At 29.8% G+C, this 14,569-nt stretch overlaps 1 protein-coding gene across 1 annotated transcript; it reads left to right on the forward strand.

Annotated features, from left to right (window-relative positions):
- The first annotated feature begins 1,556 nt into the window (after window positions 1-1,556).
- Window positions 1,557-11,836, forward strand: LOC102599698 (potassium channel KAT3-like). The gene is made up of 13 exons (XM_006366840.2): window positions 1,557-1,846; window positions 4,131-4,346; window positions 5,192-5,353; window positions 6,255-6,312; window positions 7,262-7,579; window positions 8,440-8,679; window positions 8,766-8,864; window positions 9,096-9,128; window positions 9,670-9,855; window positions 10,026-10,103; window positions 10,818-10,863; window positions 11,037-11,189; window positions 11,596-11,836. Exons 1-13 carry the CDS (start codon window positions 1,644-1,646, stop codon window positions 11,697-11,699), a joined length of 1,896 nt encoding a protein of 631 aa, XP_006366902.1. The 5' UTR covers window positions 1,557-1,643; the 3' UTR covers window positions 11,700-11,836.
- Window positions 11,837-14,569: the final 2,733 nt, after the last annotated feature.

Genomic DNA, 14,569 nt, shown 5'->3' on the forward strand with positions numbered 1-14,569 from the left:
ACTTTTGAATTTTTTTTCTGCATAAACTATCATATATCAACTGTTTATTAAAATACACTTGAACTATTGATTGTTTCTTTTTCCTAAGGAAATATCACCCTCGTTTAGATAGCAAAAACATAACACCTAATAATTCATAGAGAAAACTTGCAAAAAAATATAATATTTCATTAGTTCTTCCTTTTTTTAGACTTGTCAACTTTTCTAGTATAGTACTTCAATTATAGATCAAAGATAATGTTTATATATATTTATATATTATATATTATTATTTTTATACGTGAATGTCAACTCTTTTCTCTCTCTGGCTATAATAATAACTAAGTTATCTGCATTTTAAAATATTATTAGTCTACATGATGATGCTTAACACAACTTTCCCTTACCTCAACATGTCATACAAAGGCTCCTAAATTCAACTTTATTTTGAATTGGGAAATAGGTCAAATATGACCCTAAATTATTCGAAAAGGATTAGATATACCCTCCGTTTAAAGTTTGGCTCATTCGTGCCCTCGTCGTCCAACTTTTCGTCTAGATATGCCCTTATGGGCGTTAAATGCCAAATGGAATTGCCACGTCATTTTTACATTACCACGTGACATTTATATTAAAGGGAAAAAGGGTCAAATATACCCCTAAACTATTCTAAAAGGTCTAGATATACCCCCTTTTAAATAAACTACCCGACCCGTTTTCAACAAATTTTTTTTGATAAATCCCGAAAATGAGTAATTGACTAATAAAAAATATGAAAAATAAAATAAAATTAACGTCAAAAATTCACAAATAAATATAGTGACCTTAAATTCAACAATTTCAACAATTTTTTAATTTTTTTTGATAAATCCCGAAAATGAGTAATTGATTAATTAAAAAATAAGAAAAATATAACCTAAAAATTCAGCATAGTCATTTTTCATATTTTTTATTAATCAATTACTCATTTTCGGGATTTATCAAAAAAAATTAAAAAATTGTTGAAATTGTTGAATTTAAGGTCACTATATTTATTTGTGAATTTTTGACGTTAATTTTATTTTATTTTTCATATTTTTTATTAGTCAATTACTCATTTTCGAGATTTACCCAAAAAAAAAAATTAATTTTTTATTGTTGAAAACGGATCGGGTAGTTTATTTAAAAGGGGGTATATCTAGACCTTTTCGAATAGTTTAGGGGTATATTTGACCCTTTTCCCTTTTAATATAAATGTCACGTGGTAATGTAAAAATGACGTGACAATTCTATTTGGCATTTAACGCCCATAAGGGCATATCTAGACGAAAAGTTGGACGGCGATGGCACGAGCGAGCCAAACTTTAAACGGGGGATATATCTAGACCTTTTCGAATAGTTTAGGGGCATATTTAACTCTTTTACCTTTTGAATTTTATAATAATGATTTTAAGTAATATGTAAAAATTAAATTGTAAATATAATATTTATATATCTTAATAATTTTATTAATATAAATATACTGTTTAAACAAAATCTATTAAATTGCTAGAATTTATAAGCAGGCTACCAACTCCGCCCCTTATCTCATATATATAAGAACTAAAACAAACAAACAAACAAATCTCCAACAAGCTTAACCTCTCAAAATTCCTTCTTCTCTATATCTTCTCAGCTAAAAACAAATGTCGGAGACGACAAGGTCTCCGATGCCGTTATCGGAGACGAGGTCTCCGATGCCGTTGTTGTTCCGACGACATTCAAGTGGCGAAATCAGAAATTTAGCTTCACTTTCGAGTAGTTTGTTGCCAGCTTTTGGAACAGTGATGGGTGAAAGCTCAGTTAGGCTTAAGAGATTTCTTATTGCTCCTTATGATCGTAGATACAGGTAATTAGTTTACTTCCTTTCTATCGACATTTTTTTTCCGATCAACTAATACTTATTATCTTCGAAAGTTACAGTGTTTTTAATTGAAGGAAAATTAGAATCAAGAAGAAGGAAAATTTTATATTTGATATAAATTCTCTTTGTTTCAGTTGGTTTGTTTTACTTTTATTCGATATAAAATTTAAGAAACATGAAGAGAATTTTTTACTCTTATGAACTTAAACTAATGATATCAAAAATACTTTTTGAATTTGATGGTCTTTAATTAGTTTTCTTATACGATGTTGGGTGTAAATAATTACTAAATATATATAATAATATTATTTTTTAAATCGACAAAAATATAAGTAACATAAGCAAATTAAAATATAGAGATTTTGACATCTCAATATAGAGATTTTGACATCCCAATTTATATAAAGGTGTGTTTGATTGAGCATAAAACTTACGAAAATAATAATTTTTTTAAAAGTAATTTAAAACAAACTTGAGAAATTTTGTAGCTATAAATCATTTTATTGCAAAATTTAAAGTCAAACTGTTTCATAAACAAATATCATTTTTTTTGCTATTGACTTAAAATAAAAGATCGTCAAATAAATCGAAACCAAGAAACAATTATTAATATACATGTTTATTTGCATCATTATAGCAAGTTTAAATGCAAATAGGCCATCACACCCCCCTCCCCCCGCAAAAAAAAAAAAAAAGAAAGGGAAAATTATACTTTTAAATAGAGTGAAAAATAAGATTTAGATTATAAATTCAAATCTTTCTAATTTGTTGTTTAGCTAAGAAATTATGTAAGATAACTAATTTTTTAATTTCCAATGACACATGACACCATTGAGTTTGACGTGTGGTAGTTAGAAGTTAGAACTAATCAAATTATTTAGTCTACGAGTTCTACTGAATACAAATTTATTTATTTAAAATTTCATCAACATAAAATGAAAATTTAATCGAGCCTTATTATAAATATTGAAAAAAATATTACTACTATTTGTTGACATGATTAGCCTAAATTTAAGGGACTTTATTGAAGCTTAATAGTGAGTAGAGCTTTGACTTTATGTTGATTAAAAACCCCATGTTCAATGGATCTCATGGAGCCTTTTGACATAAATATTGATTCAACAGACAAAACTTACTTCTAATTGACGTTTACAGTTTCGGAACTTGAGAGATCATAATTATTCTAATCTATTGATTTCTATTTGTGCATCTAATATTCTTTTAAGAAAAATTACATAAATACACATCTTATTTTACTATAATTTTTAAAATTTTCTATCATTTAAAATTACAAAAATATTTTCTCGGATATATCTGTATCCCCCTTGGATACATCCCTCTCCTCTTGGATACATCATTTCCATAAAGTAATGTCTGACCATTCTCAATCCGTGAGCTATGTACTCGCAAGTTTCCTAATGCATCCAAGATTCTAGAATTTTAAAAGACTTTTGTAATTTGGGAAAGAATAGGGATAATGTGTAATTAGTATTTTTGCAGCTTGGTCCCAGTAAGCTCAATGCTTATGGCTTTACCCAACATTGCTACTCCTTTTACTATTTCCAAAATGGAACCGCGAAGGCAGTCCACCACTGAAACTTGTTTTTCTCTCGTTCGACTCGCTTTCACATGTCTTCTTCCCACTATAGTGAAAGATCTTTTACTTTACCATAACAGGATTAACTCTTAACACTAAGATTTATGTAATTTTTACTTCTTCTATACAATTTTTCTCTTTATTAAATCCTGGTCATTAAATATCAATATACATTTCTATACTAACGTACATAGGCAGCAAATATGCTCTAAGTTTTCCTTTAACCTCAATGACAAAATAAAACTACATTTAACCGTAGGAAAATGAAATGACAAAAGAAAACAAATATTCTTAAGGTGAATTACTATAGGCTGGTTGGATTAATTTCGTTTTCTAATTTTTTTCATATTTAATTGATCAACTTTCTGAAAAATATTTTTTCTCAAAAAATAAATTCTTTTTTTAAAAAAATAAAAATAACTTCCTCTTAATAACAGTAGAAAAAACAAGTTCCAAAAGTATCGTTCCACATTGACTATCTTCTCCCACCCACATATAGCCCTATCCTCATTACCCCCACCTTCACCTCCCATATTATTTGCATATATTAAACATATATTTTTTATTTTTCACGAAAGAAATAAGTTCACATAAATTAAAACAAATGAAGTCATTCTATAAAAAAAATGAAAGCAAAAAAATTCTTACTTTTTGAACCTATGGCAAATGTAGATTGTGGCAAGCATTTCTTGTTGTACTTGTGGTGTACTCAGCATGGTCATCTCCCTTTGAGTTAGCATTCAGCAAGGCGTCTACTGGAGCACTCTTGCCTGTTGATTTAGTGGTTGACGCCTTCTTTGCTATTGACATTATTCTCACTTTCTTTGTTGCATACTTGGACAAATCTACTTACTTACTCGTTGAAGAGCACAAGAAAATCGCGTTCAGGTACGATAAACCTCTCTATAACAGTCATTTTTTAAATAGTATTTCATTATATTGATCAAGTTCTCTTTAAAATTAAACTTGGCTATTTTCATGTTATGTTATACTCCATAATAGTATTTGCTATAATAACTAAAGAGTATTGTGATCGACAAATGATGTTGTTATAAAAAAGTTTGACTTTTTATTATTACATATACGTTTTTTTTACCATAACCTAGAATGTTTTGAAAGCTATTAGTAACGTGAGGTCGAAACTCGGATAATTAGCTATTCTTACAACCATGGGCGGAGTCACCCTTAGGCGAAGGGTGGTCCGTGTACACCCTTAGCTTCAACGCAAAATTATATATGTGGTGTGCAGAGGCGGAGCTAGGTGGGGGTTCGTGTGTTCGGATAAGTCCAATAGTTTTTTCGTAGATTTTGTATTTGTACTAGAAAATTAAATAAACATATATGTATATTAATTTTTAAACCCCTAAAAAATTGATTGACGGTTCAGTGGTAATGAAGGGACAATGAAAATGCTTTTCACGTTAGAGTTGCGGGTTTGAAATACTTTTCACGCTAGAGTTGTGTGTTCGAACTCTCCTCTCTTTTAAAAAAAAAAGAAATTTAAAATCGCCAAACTCTTAATCTTTCCCGCCTCTGGTGCTGTGCAGAGGTTAAATGTTAGCTATCTATGAGTGCACATTTTATTTTGCATACTGTTAATACAACTGCGAAGAAAATTTGTACACTTTTAACCAAATTTCTAACTCCATCACTATAGGTGCAAGTACCCTTTAATCTTTTTTTGCCAATGGAGATTCCAATTAATACAATATCTTTTTTGTGTTTGTAAAAAGGTACGTGACACATCTATGGTTTCCAATGGATGTAGCTTCAACTCTACCATTTCAAACCATATACAGAGTTGTCACTGGCAAAACGAGTCGAGGACAAGTCTTTGGCTTCCTCAACTTGCTAAGACTATGGCGACTGCGCCGTGTTAGTAAATTCTTCTCAAGGTATATTTTTTCTGTTTACGTGACAGTTTAAATTTCACTAGTCATATTTTTAAATTTCAACGATAAATTTGGTTATGAAATTTTTAATTTTTCGAAAATAAATTTATATCAAAAATAAGTTTCATGTGACACAATTTGATGACTAACTCATGATTTTTGATTGATTTTACTTATAAATATTTTTTTTTCTTTTTTTTGGCAAATTTACTACTAGACAGTGTCTAGTGGTCTTTTATTAAACATAAAAAATATCAATAGGGACAAGTACAAGCAAGGGGGGCTAGGCCTTACCTTACTAATCCTAATGAAGTACCTAACTTCTGCTACCTAACAAGCATGAAGAAAATAAGAGTCAGAGAGAACTAAGTATTTTTTGATCATCACAGAGTTTGTAATACACTCCATGATGATATTACAAATGAGAATGCTTAAATAATGTAAAAATATGTCAATCAAGAAAAAAGTTGAGTTACTAGCCTCAAACTTTCTATTACTAAAGCATGAATTAAAAAAGATTGATTACCCATCAAAAGTAACTTGAGGTATTTTTTTCTTGTCTTCTTCTTCAAACCTGTCCAACAACACTTGATGATTCATACATTCTTTACTGATTTATTGGATCTAGTTGAACCTATTGATACTGTCAAATGATTTTGCTTTTCCTGTCGCATCGGTAGGTGCCTTGGAACAAACTCCTCAGTCATTTTACCGTCCCAACTATGTTGCCTTCTATATGTCTTTTTTTGCTTTTATTGATACTTATAAATACTTGATATGCAAGTTCTTGACTTCTATCGAATGAGTATATAAATACGTTAAATAATATTTATAAACCAGTTTGACCAACATAATAAACGTAAGCAAACACCAATCAACTAATTTTTTTTTTCTTGCGTTCTAGGTTGGAGAAGGACACTAGATTCAGCTACTTTTGGACGAGATATTTTAAACTTATTTGTGTAAGTACTCATAATCTTAGCTATACATTACATTACTTATTTTTTCTTGATCATAATATATACTTTTTCGACCTCAATTTATGTTGGATATTTTTCTTTTAAATTTACTCTTAAAAAATATATTTTTTAAATAATTAAAAAATAAGTAATTTAGTTTTAAATTTTGCTTTAGACTATAATTTTTTTTAACAATTCTTCTTTCTTAAATTTTGTCAAACAATTTCACGTAAATTCATGAGATGAAGGGAGTAATAGAGTTTAAATATGTTCACGGGTCGGTGTAAAAGTTTAATTTATAAGGTATTATATGTAGGTTAATTTTTATGTTAAGCATTAATTGATAATTATTTGATAGAAATAAAATTAAATAATAGTGTAAAAAGTATTTATATTATTATTAGTATATAACTTAAACTCCTATATACACTATTAATTTAATGAATTGTTACACAATCATGTCAGCTCTATTTATTATAGCAGATAATCTATCTTATATATTTTTAAGATCACAATTTTCACATTTAAAAAAGGTTTACTGATAAATATTTTTTCCATAATCCGAATTCTTTACACCGGTGGTGCTTAAACTCAATATTCTCTCCATTTAAATTTAAGTATCTTACTTTCTATTTTAAAAGTAGAATGTCTCTGGACATGTTAAGATTAAGACCACAAGTTTAAAAAATATTTTGATACATTACATATATCTATAATTTAATTAAGATTACAAGATTTAAACATCTTAACTATTTTCTTCAATTTATGTCTAGTCAAACTAAAACACTTGAATTGAAACGGAGAAAGTATATATAATATAGACATGACTATGTATCTTAATTCTTGAAACGACATTGATCTTCATATACAATCAAACCTTGAAGACATAATTGTTATAAAAAAGTATTGTTATAGAGAAGTCTGACGGTACGAGTGTGTTATTGTACGATAGGTGACACTATTTGCAGTGCATTCAGCTGGTTGTTTCTATTACTGGATGGCAACACGTTATCATAATTCAGAATCTACATGGATGGGAGCAAATATACCTGGTTTCAAATCAAAAAGTATATGGCTAGGATACACTTATTCTATGTATTGGTCTATTGTTACACTCTCAACTGTTGGCTATGGTGATCTTCATGCTGTGAATATTGAAGAAAAGATTTTCACCATTTTTTACATGCTTTTCAACATTGGCCTTACTGCATACTTGATTGGCAACATGACTAACCTTATTGTCCATACCGCTGTCCGAACCTTCTTCATGGTACGTAATACTTAATCTGTCTCAATTTATGTGACATTATTTCCTTTTCAGTTAGTTTAAAGAAGCATTGAGAATATTCATTGAATGAGCATTCTCAATAAGAGAGCTCAGATCGAATCGGTATTGATACACCAATTTGATCCGAACTTACAATTCTAGTCTCCTATTTATTTATTGAATTATAGATGAATAAGGTTCAAGGTTTAATCATGAAAGCCTTGAAAAAATATGATGAATCGAAATATAGCTGTTACACTAAAAATAAGTGCAAATTTAAAGAACCAATCATATCAGACTGACCTAGTGGATAAATCAGAAATACAGAAACGAAAACAGTAATTGGACTAGAGAATGTGATTGCATTATAAAGTCTCAATTGAACAGATCAAATAAGCTCGAGTTGTCATAACATGCAACCTTTTAGGCCAAAAGTTTTATAAGAGCAACAAAAGTCTGCACACCGTCCAATTCAGTGGTGGATCCAGGATTTCAATTAAGGGGATTTGGAAAAAAAAGAAAGTAGTGCCTAAGATTTGATCTTGGAATCTCAAGGTGGGTTTTTAACCCCTCAAGCATTAAGCCATCCTCTAATCTTACGTTTAGGAGGTTCAAAATCAATATATAGACATAAAAGTTCTTAAAAGTACCTTAAATATACAACTTAATTTTTTGCCGAGAGGTTCGGGTGAACCCCTGGGCAACCTCTAGGTCCACCCCTGGTCCAATTGACACCAACAAGTAAAATTATCTTCTTATGCTTCAGGAGTACTACCCCATAGTAACAACAACAAATGTGTTAAACTATTAGCAGGTGTAGAAACGAGAATGACATATTTCTATACTTAATTGTGTGCATGCAGAGGGATGCTATCAATGAGATCTTGAGGTATGCAAAAAAGAATAGACTTCCAGAAGGGCTAAGAGAACAAATGCTAGCACATTTGACACTGAAATTCAAGACAGCAGAACTACAACAAGAACAAGTTTTAGAAGACTTGCCAAAGGCTATTAGATCTAGCATTCTACAACAACTCTTTCGTACCACTCTTGAAAAATCCCACCTTTTCAAAGGAGTCTCTGACGACTTTATCGTCCAATTGGTAATTTCTTTCTCAATTTATGTGACACTGTTTGATCAAATAATGCTAAGTATAATATTTTTCTTTTTTCTCTTTTTATACTATAGGTATCAGAAATAAAAGCAGAATATTTTCCACCAAAAGTGGATATTGTCATACAAAATGAGATACCAACAGATTTCTACATTATTGTGTCTGGGGCTGTGGTACGTTACATTCATTCCAGCAGTCAAGTTTTAAGTAATTAATTCCACTTGGTATATAAAGCTATGTTGTTCGAATTCTTTAAAAATGTCATCGGGTGTGTGCCAATCCTTCGAAAGTAGTGCATTTGTGAAGGATCTGACACGAATACGATAACATTTTTGGAGAGTCTGAACAACTTAGATAAAAAGATACATTTACTAACTTACTAAATAATTAATTGACCACTACAGGATGTTGTAACATACAAGAACGGAATGGAACAAGTATGTACCTATCTCTCTTCTCTTTGACATAACTCAATAGCTTTAATTTGAATTTTGTATTTCTGTTAATTCGTCACTTTTCTTAAATATTAATGCTAAAAAATAATAGGGTGAGGCATTCTTGATTGATTGAGACAAATTGATTCCCTCAATACAGTTTCACTCCGTCAAGCCTGTACGAGTAGTGAAGAAGTATAGATTTAATTGGTTGTAAAAAAATCATTAAAATAAGCATAGAAATTCAATTCAAATTCCTAAAACTAGCATCGGAGGTTGTATTCTAGAATCAAGAACACATAAACTTCAAATCCTGACTTCACATTATAATCTTTTCTTATTTCAAGAGAATTCTTGAACATAATTTAAAAAAAAAATAGTTTTTGCTCTATTAGCACAACAATATTTTAACAAACGAGATTCAGTTGAACCTCTTTGCTCTACCTAGCAAAAATATCAAAACAAACCTCTTAGACTATTCATAATTAATTGATGATATATGTCTAATAATTATTTTTTCCACAACTATTCTTTGTGTTGACAGTTTCTATCCAAGTTGGGATCTCAACAAATGTTTGGAGAAATAGGTGTAATATTCAATATCCCTCAACCTTTCACAGTGAGAACTAAAAGGCTTTCTCAAGTTGTTCGTATTAGTCATCATCATTTCAAACAATTGGTACAACCCCTTCATGAAGATGGAAAAATAATTCACACTAATTTTATTCAGGTACAAATTTCTCAGATAGTTACTCAACTAATAGTTATTATCTTAGAAAGTCATTTTTTTGTTAAAAAAAAATCAGAATCAAGGAGAAAAATGGCTTTATGAGATAATAACTGGTAGTTACGTATCGCACTTGTTGCGTGCTGATCTTAATTTTTGGTGTTATATATCAGCATTTGAAGGGATTGAAAAATGAGGAGCTAGCAGAGATGCCGCTAGTGTCAGAATTTCTTGATGACTTAATTAGTGAGGTAATTTATTTTCTGTGCAAAACCTATATATGAAATCAATTAAATAGAATATAAACTTGAATTCATACGGTACTTAATTGAAAAATGTTAGGCTAAATGCATCGACAATCTTTTAAATTTGTCAGTAAGTTTCACTTAGACACTCAAAATTATGACATGTTCCTATTAAACTCCTGAACATGTTATAACGTTTTTCTAATAGACATTTAAACATCAAATTTTGTGTGTATTTGAGCGTCCATTATAATCACATAAGATATGTCACCTTCTTTAATTCTACAAGTGAACATCATTTGGAACAAGCATAAAGATTTAAAGATTTACGGCTTACTGAGCCTAATGTATATATATAATTAAAGGAGTTGACATATTTGTGCTTAACGTATTTGCATAATGAACGCTTGAATACACAGTATAATCTTTTTGAAAATATAGTCAGAATTGTCTAATAGGAACACTTTTTCATATTGTTCGGGCGTGCTTATCGCAATATATTCATATATAGTTTAAGTATATATCTAAATGAAATTTACTATCAAATTTAAGGGACGGACTATATCCATGTATTCGGCCAAAATGTTAGTAAGATTTAATATTCTTTCATGGCATAGTTAACATGCAGAACAAACTAATTTTATAACTGCAACCAAATGGAGATGCAGAGTCCAAAATTTTTGAATAATTTTTTTTTATGTTCGTCTCATTTTCTTGCAGGAAGCCTCAATGAATGAGGCGGGAGCTCAAGACCAACAAGAAAATGGTAATCTATCTTATTTTCAAGATTACAAATTTTACATTTAATAAGGCTTACATATAAATATTGTGACCACATAGATATTATGGATCCCCAGTGGCCAACTTTTCTATGTGCTTACTTCTTTATATTTTAGATCTTGATTTTGTAGAGATTTTAATCCCTCATTTTGTGTGCAGAAATATCCACAACTACTTCTTCCCTGTTGAAAACGCCTCCTACAAGAGTGATAATCCACGGATATCAACCGGATCGTAGGCCAAAATCAGGAGGAAATGCAGGAAAACTAATCCATCTACCTGATTCAATTGAAAATCTCCTATCTATAGCAGGTGATTAGTACATTCAATGGCTATTCTCACAGTTATTTTGATTGAATCAGTGTGAAAACAAAAAAATAGTAATGTTTTCATACAGAAAAATTAGGAACTTTCCCACTATTTCAGTGATCTGTTTCCCACCATGCATTTTTTCAGTGAGCTGGTTCGGTAGGAAATAAGTGAAAAAACCATGTTCTATAGCACAAACTTCACACTTATTCTCTATGGGAAAAAACCTTTGTTTCTAGTAGTGTGTTAGCTACGAGTTATATATAGCAATAGTTAGCAACAAAGTTCATAATTAATTCCAGGTTTTTGTAGTGTTTTATCTTTTCGAATCAATGATAAGATTACAAGAAATTATAAATTATGACAAATATTCAGAATTGTGTCTAATTATATAATTTGGTGGATGCAGAAAGTAAGTTTGGGAGAAGAGGAACCACAATTGTCATGGTGGATGGCTCTCAAGTGGAGGATTTGGCTGCACTGCGAGAGGATGATCACTTGTATATTTTTTGAGGAAAAAAACAAATGTACTGAAGATATTGTACATGTGTGTTGATAGCCATATCATCATATATGGATAATAGTATGTTGAAGCTTACAGTAAATATATGGTAACGAGATTGAACTTAATAGCATAAACAACTCTATGTATAATGTTCTTTCTGTCTTTGCACTTTGAAAGAAATATCTAGTACTTTCTCCGTTCATTTTTACTTGTCAATTTTGGAGAGTTAATATCTCAAAATGTCACTTAACTTTAACAATTTATCTAGTAAAGTCATTAAACTTTGTTTTATATCAATAAAATCACTCAATTTAGGTCTTTAAGAAATTGAAGTTTTACAAGGGGACGTGCACGAATTTTATTCCATGAATCAACTATGGAGAAGTTTATAAGGAAAAATAAAATGGCTATGGAATTGGATCTTTTGGATGCCATTTTGACCAAAAAAATAAAGTACAAAAACAAATATAAATGCAAGTACCAGTTGGATCTGGTCCATGAATTAGTTCAATAATATTTCATGAAATGATCGTTGGGTTGTTTAGTTTAATCTCTTAGTACAGAATTTATGTGTGTTCACATTTAGGATCGAAATCCTATTGATCCCTTTAATATCATTTGTTATTCAAGTAAATTATACCGTACATACATATATTTTTCCCACTACTTAATTAACTGGAATTCAATTAGGGAAGTGATAATATTGAACGGTGAATGGAATTCAATTGTCGTCAGATGACAACAGGGAATATGGACCAAAATTATTTTAAGCTTGGCTTTTTAATGATAAAATATAGTTAAATGATTTTTTTGATACAAAAACTTAAGTTGAGTGATTTTATTAATACAAAATAAAGTTCAATGACTTTGTTAGATAAATTGTCAAAGTTGAGTGACATTTTGAGATATTAACTCCAATTTTGGACTGTGCACGCACCTTAAGAAATAGTAATTGAGATGAACATTTTACCATAAGGTGGGGTTGGGTATACTAGTTGTCTTAGCTCTAGTAAGCATTTTGTGAGAGTTTGACAGGATAGGTGGGTGAGAAAAGGGACAAGGCCGGACAACACTCCTTCGCCTAACGTGGGTCTGCCCCTGATTAGCTTCCGTTTTGGACATTGTGGTGGAAAACTTTTATGGTGGTAGAAACACAACTATGACATGATATATGAGGGATTATATTTTTTGATTAAAAATTGTGTGATCCCCACCTTTTTCATCTTATGGCTCTGTCTTTCTTCTCCTTAACTCTTCATCTTCTGCATTTCTTTCTTTTCCTCTTTTTTAATTTTTTTTAAAGAATATCATAGTGTAAGGAACAAATTACATATCATCCTTACTCTTTTTGTAATTACGATAATCCCTTAAAATTTGTACCTTCCGGATACATTAATTCTGATACAAGAAATATTCATCTGTTACACTAAAACAAGAAATAAAAACTGAAAATCTAATTAAATCTCATAAAATACGCTTACGTTTCTTCTTACTGTCAATCACACAGAGACAAATCCTAACCGAACAAAGAAATTTAAAATTCAAATTTCTTCTCCATATTCATCAAAGAATATGAAATAAACTTATACTAACAATGTATATTACTTAAACTCGGAATGTTGTTATTTAGCAGCACGGAAATGGAACGCAGTAGCAATTTTTTGTTGGAAGGCAAACTGGAAATCCACCATTAAAAAACATACACAACCCTTTGCAATCAACATTAAAATTGCATTCGTATTGCTTTGCGCCTATATCCGAGTGTGCTAAAACTTTCATAAATTTAGTACCTGCAAAATATTATAAATCACAATAATTAATAATATAATTTAAAATATTTAAAAGACATGAAAATTTGCATCAAATAAAAAACTCATTTAACTCCTAAAATATAAAAAGTGCAACATAAACTAAAACGCTAGAGATGAGGGTGGGGGGAGTAGAGTCAATGTTGCATTAATAATAATTGACTAATTAAGGACTACTGATTGTTGAATGGTGTGATTAGTTTGTGTTTATCTAAAACTTTAAACTTTTAGGCCACGACTAAAAATATTAAGACCTAAAATTTTAAATATGATACATTACAAAATTCTCAAAAAAAAAACAAATAAACAAGTGTTTTAAGATTTGTGTGTATACAAAGGAGCGGATTCAAAGTTGTAATTACAAATTTATATGATTTCAATAATTTTTGCTAATACCTGATATATGTATTGAAAAATTCACTAAAAATATTTGATTGTTAATTCAATTAATATTGTAAGTTAATTTGAAATTACTGTAAAAAATTATGAACTTAAAATTTTGAATTCGTTTTTGTGTGCGTGGGTGAAAGAGAGAAAAGGAGGAGGGAGGGAGGCAAACCTGTAGAGAAAAGAAGTAGAAGAGTGACCACCAAAGCCAACTTTGAATAACAAAAAATCATGTCTTAAGCTTTGAATTTGCAAGAAACAATGGTATTTATTTAGTTTGTGTTAAAAGATAGACACCCACATATATATAGTTAGTTTTTAATTAGTATCAGATTAATAAATTTAATTCATAGTCATATATAGAGAATTTGACTTTTTGTAGTAATAAGTGACAAATGTAACAATTAATATCTTCTTCAGAAATTCATTTAATTCTTATGGGTAGAAATTAGAAATTTCTTTAAGTACTTTCTTTTTTTGGCCCATGATGACTGGACACTCTAAAAAATATTATCAAGAGTATATTTTATTAAATTCATTTTATCAATGATATTTTGAAAACTTTGAATTTGATTATTGCTATTTTATATAGTTATTTAATATTAAAATAATATGAAAAAAGTATTAAAACACTTAATTTGTTAATACGGACAAGTGAAAAAGGGAATTTTTTTTTAATGGCA

The sequence above is a fragment of the Solanum tuberosum genome, unplaced genomic scaffold (assembly GCF_000226075.1).
Source record: "Solanum tuberosum cultivar DM 1-3 516 R44 unplaced genomic scaffold, SolTub_3.0 scf00680, whole genome shotgun sequence".
Taxonomy (NCBI): Eukaryota; Viridiplantae; Streptophyta; class Magnoliopsida; order Solanales; family Solanaceae; genus Solanum; species Solanum tuberosum.

What these genes read in the sequence shown, in the direction of transcription:
- LOC102599698 (XM_006366840.2), top strand. Translation starts at nt 1,644, where the DNA reads ATGTCGGAGACGACAAGGTCTCCGATGCCGTTATCGGAGACGAGGTCT. An exon ending in TTCACACTAATTTTATTCAG is followed by an intron (nt 9,856 to 10,025) that starts GTACAAATTTCT and finishes GTTATATATCAG; the next exon opens with CATTTGAAGGGATTGAAAAA. An exon ending in TCAAGACCAACAAGAAAATG is followed by an intron (nt 10,864 to 11,036) that starts GTAATCTATCTT and finishes TTTTGTGTGCAG; the next exon opens with AAATATCCACAACTACTTCT.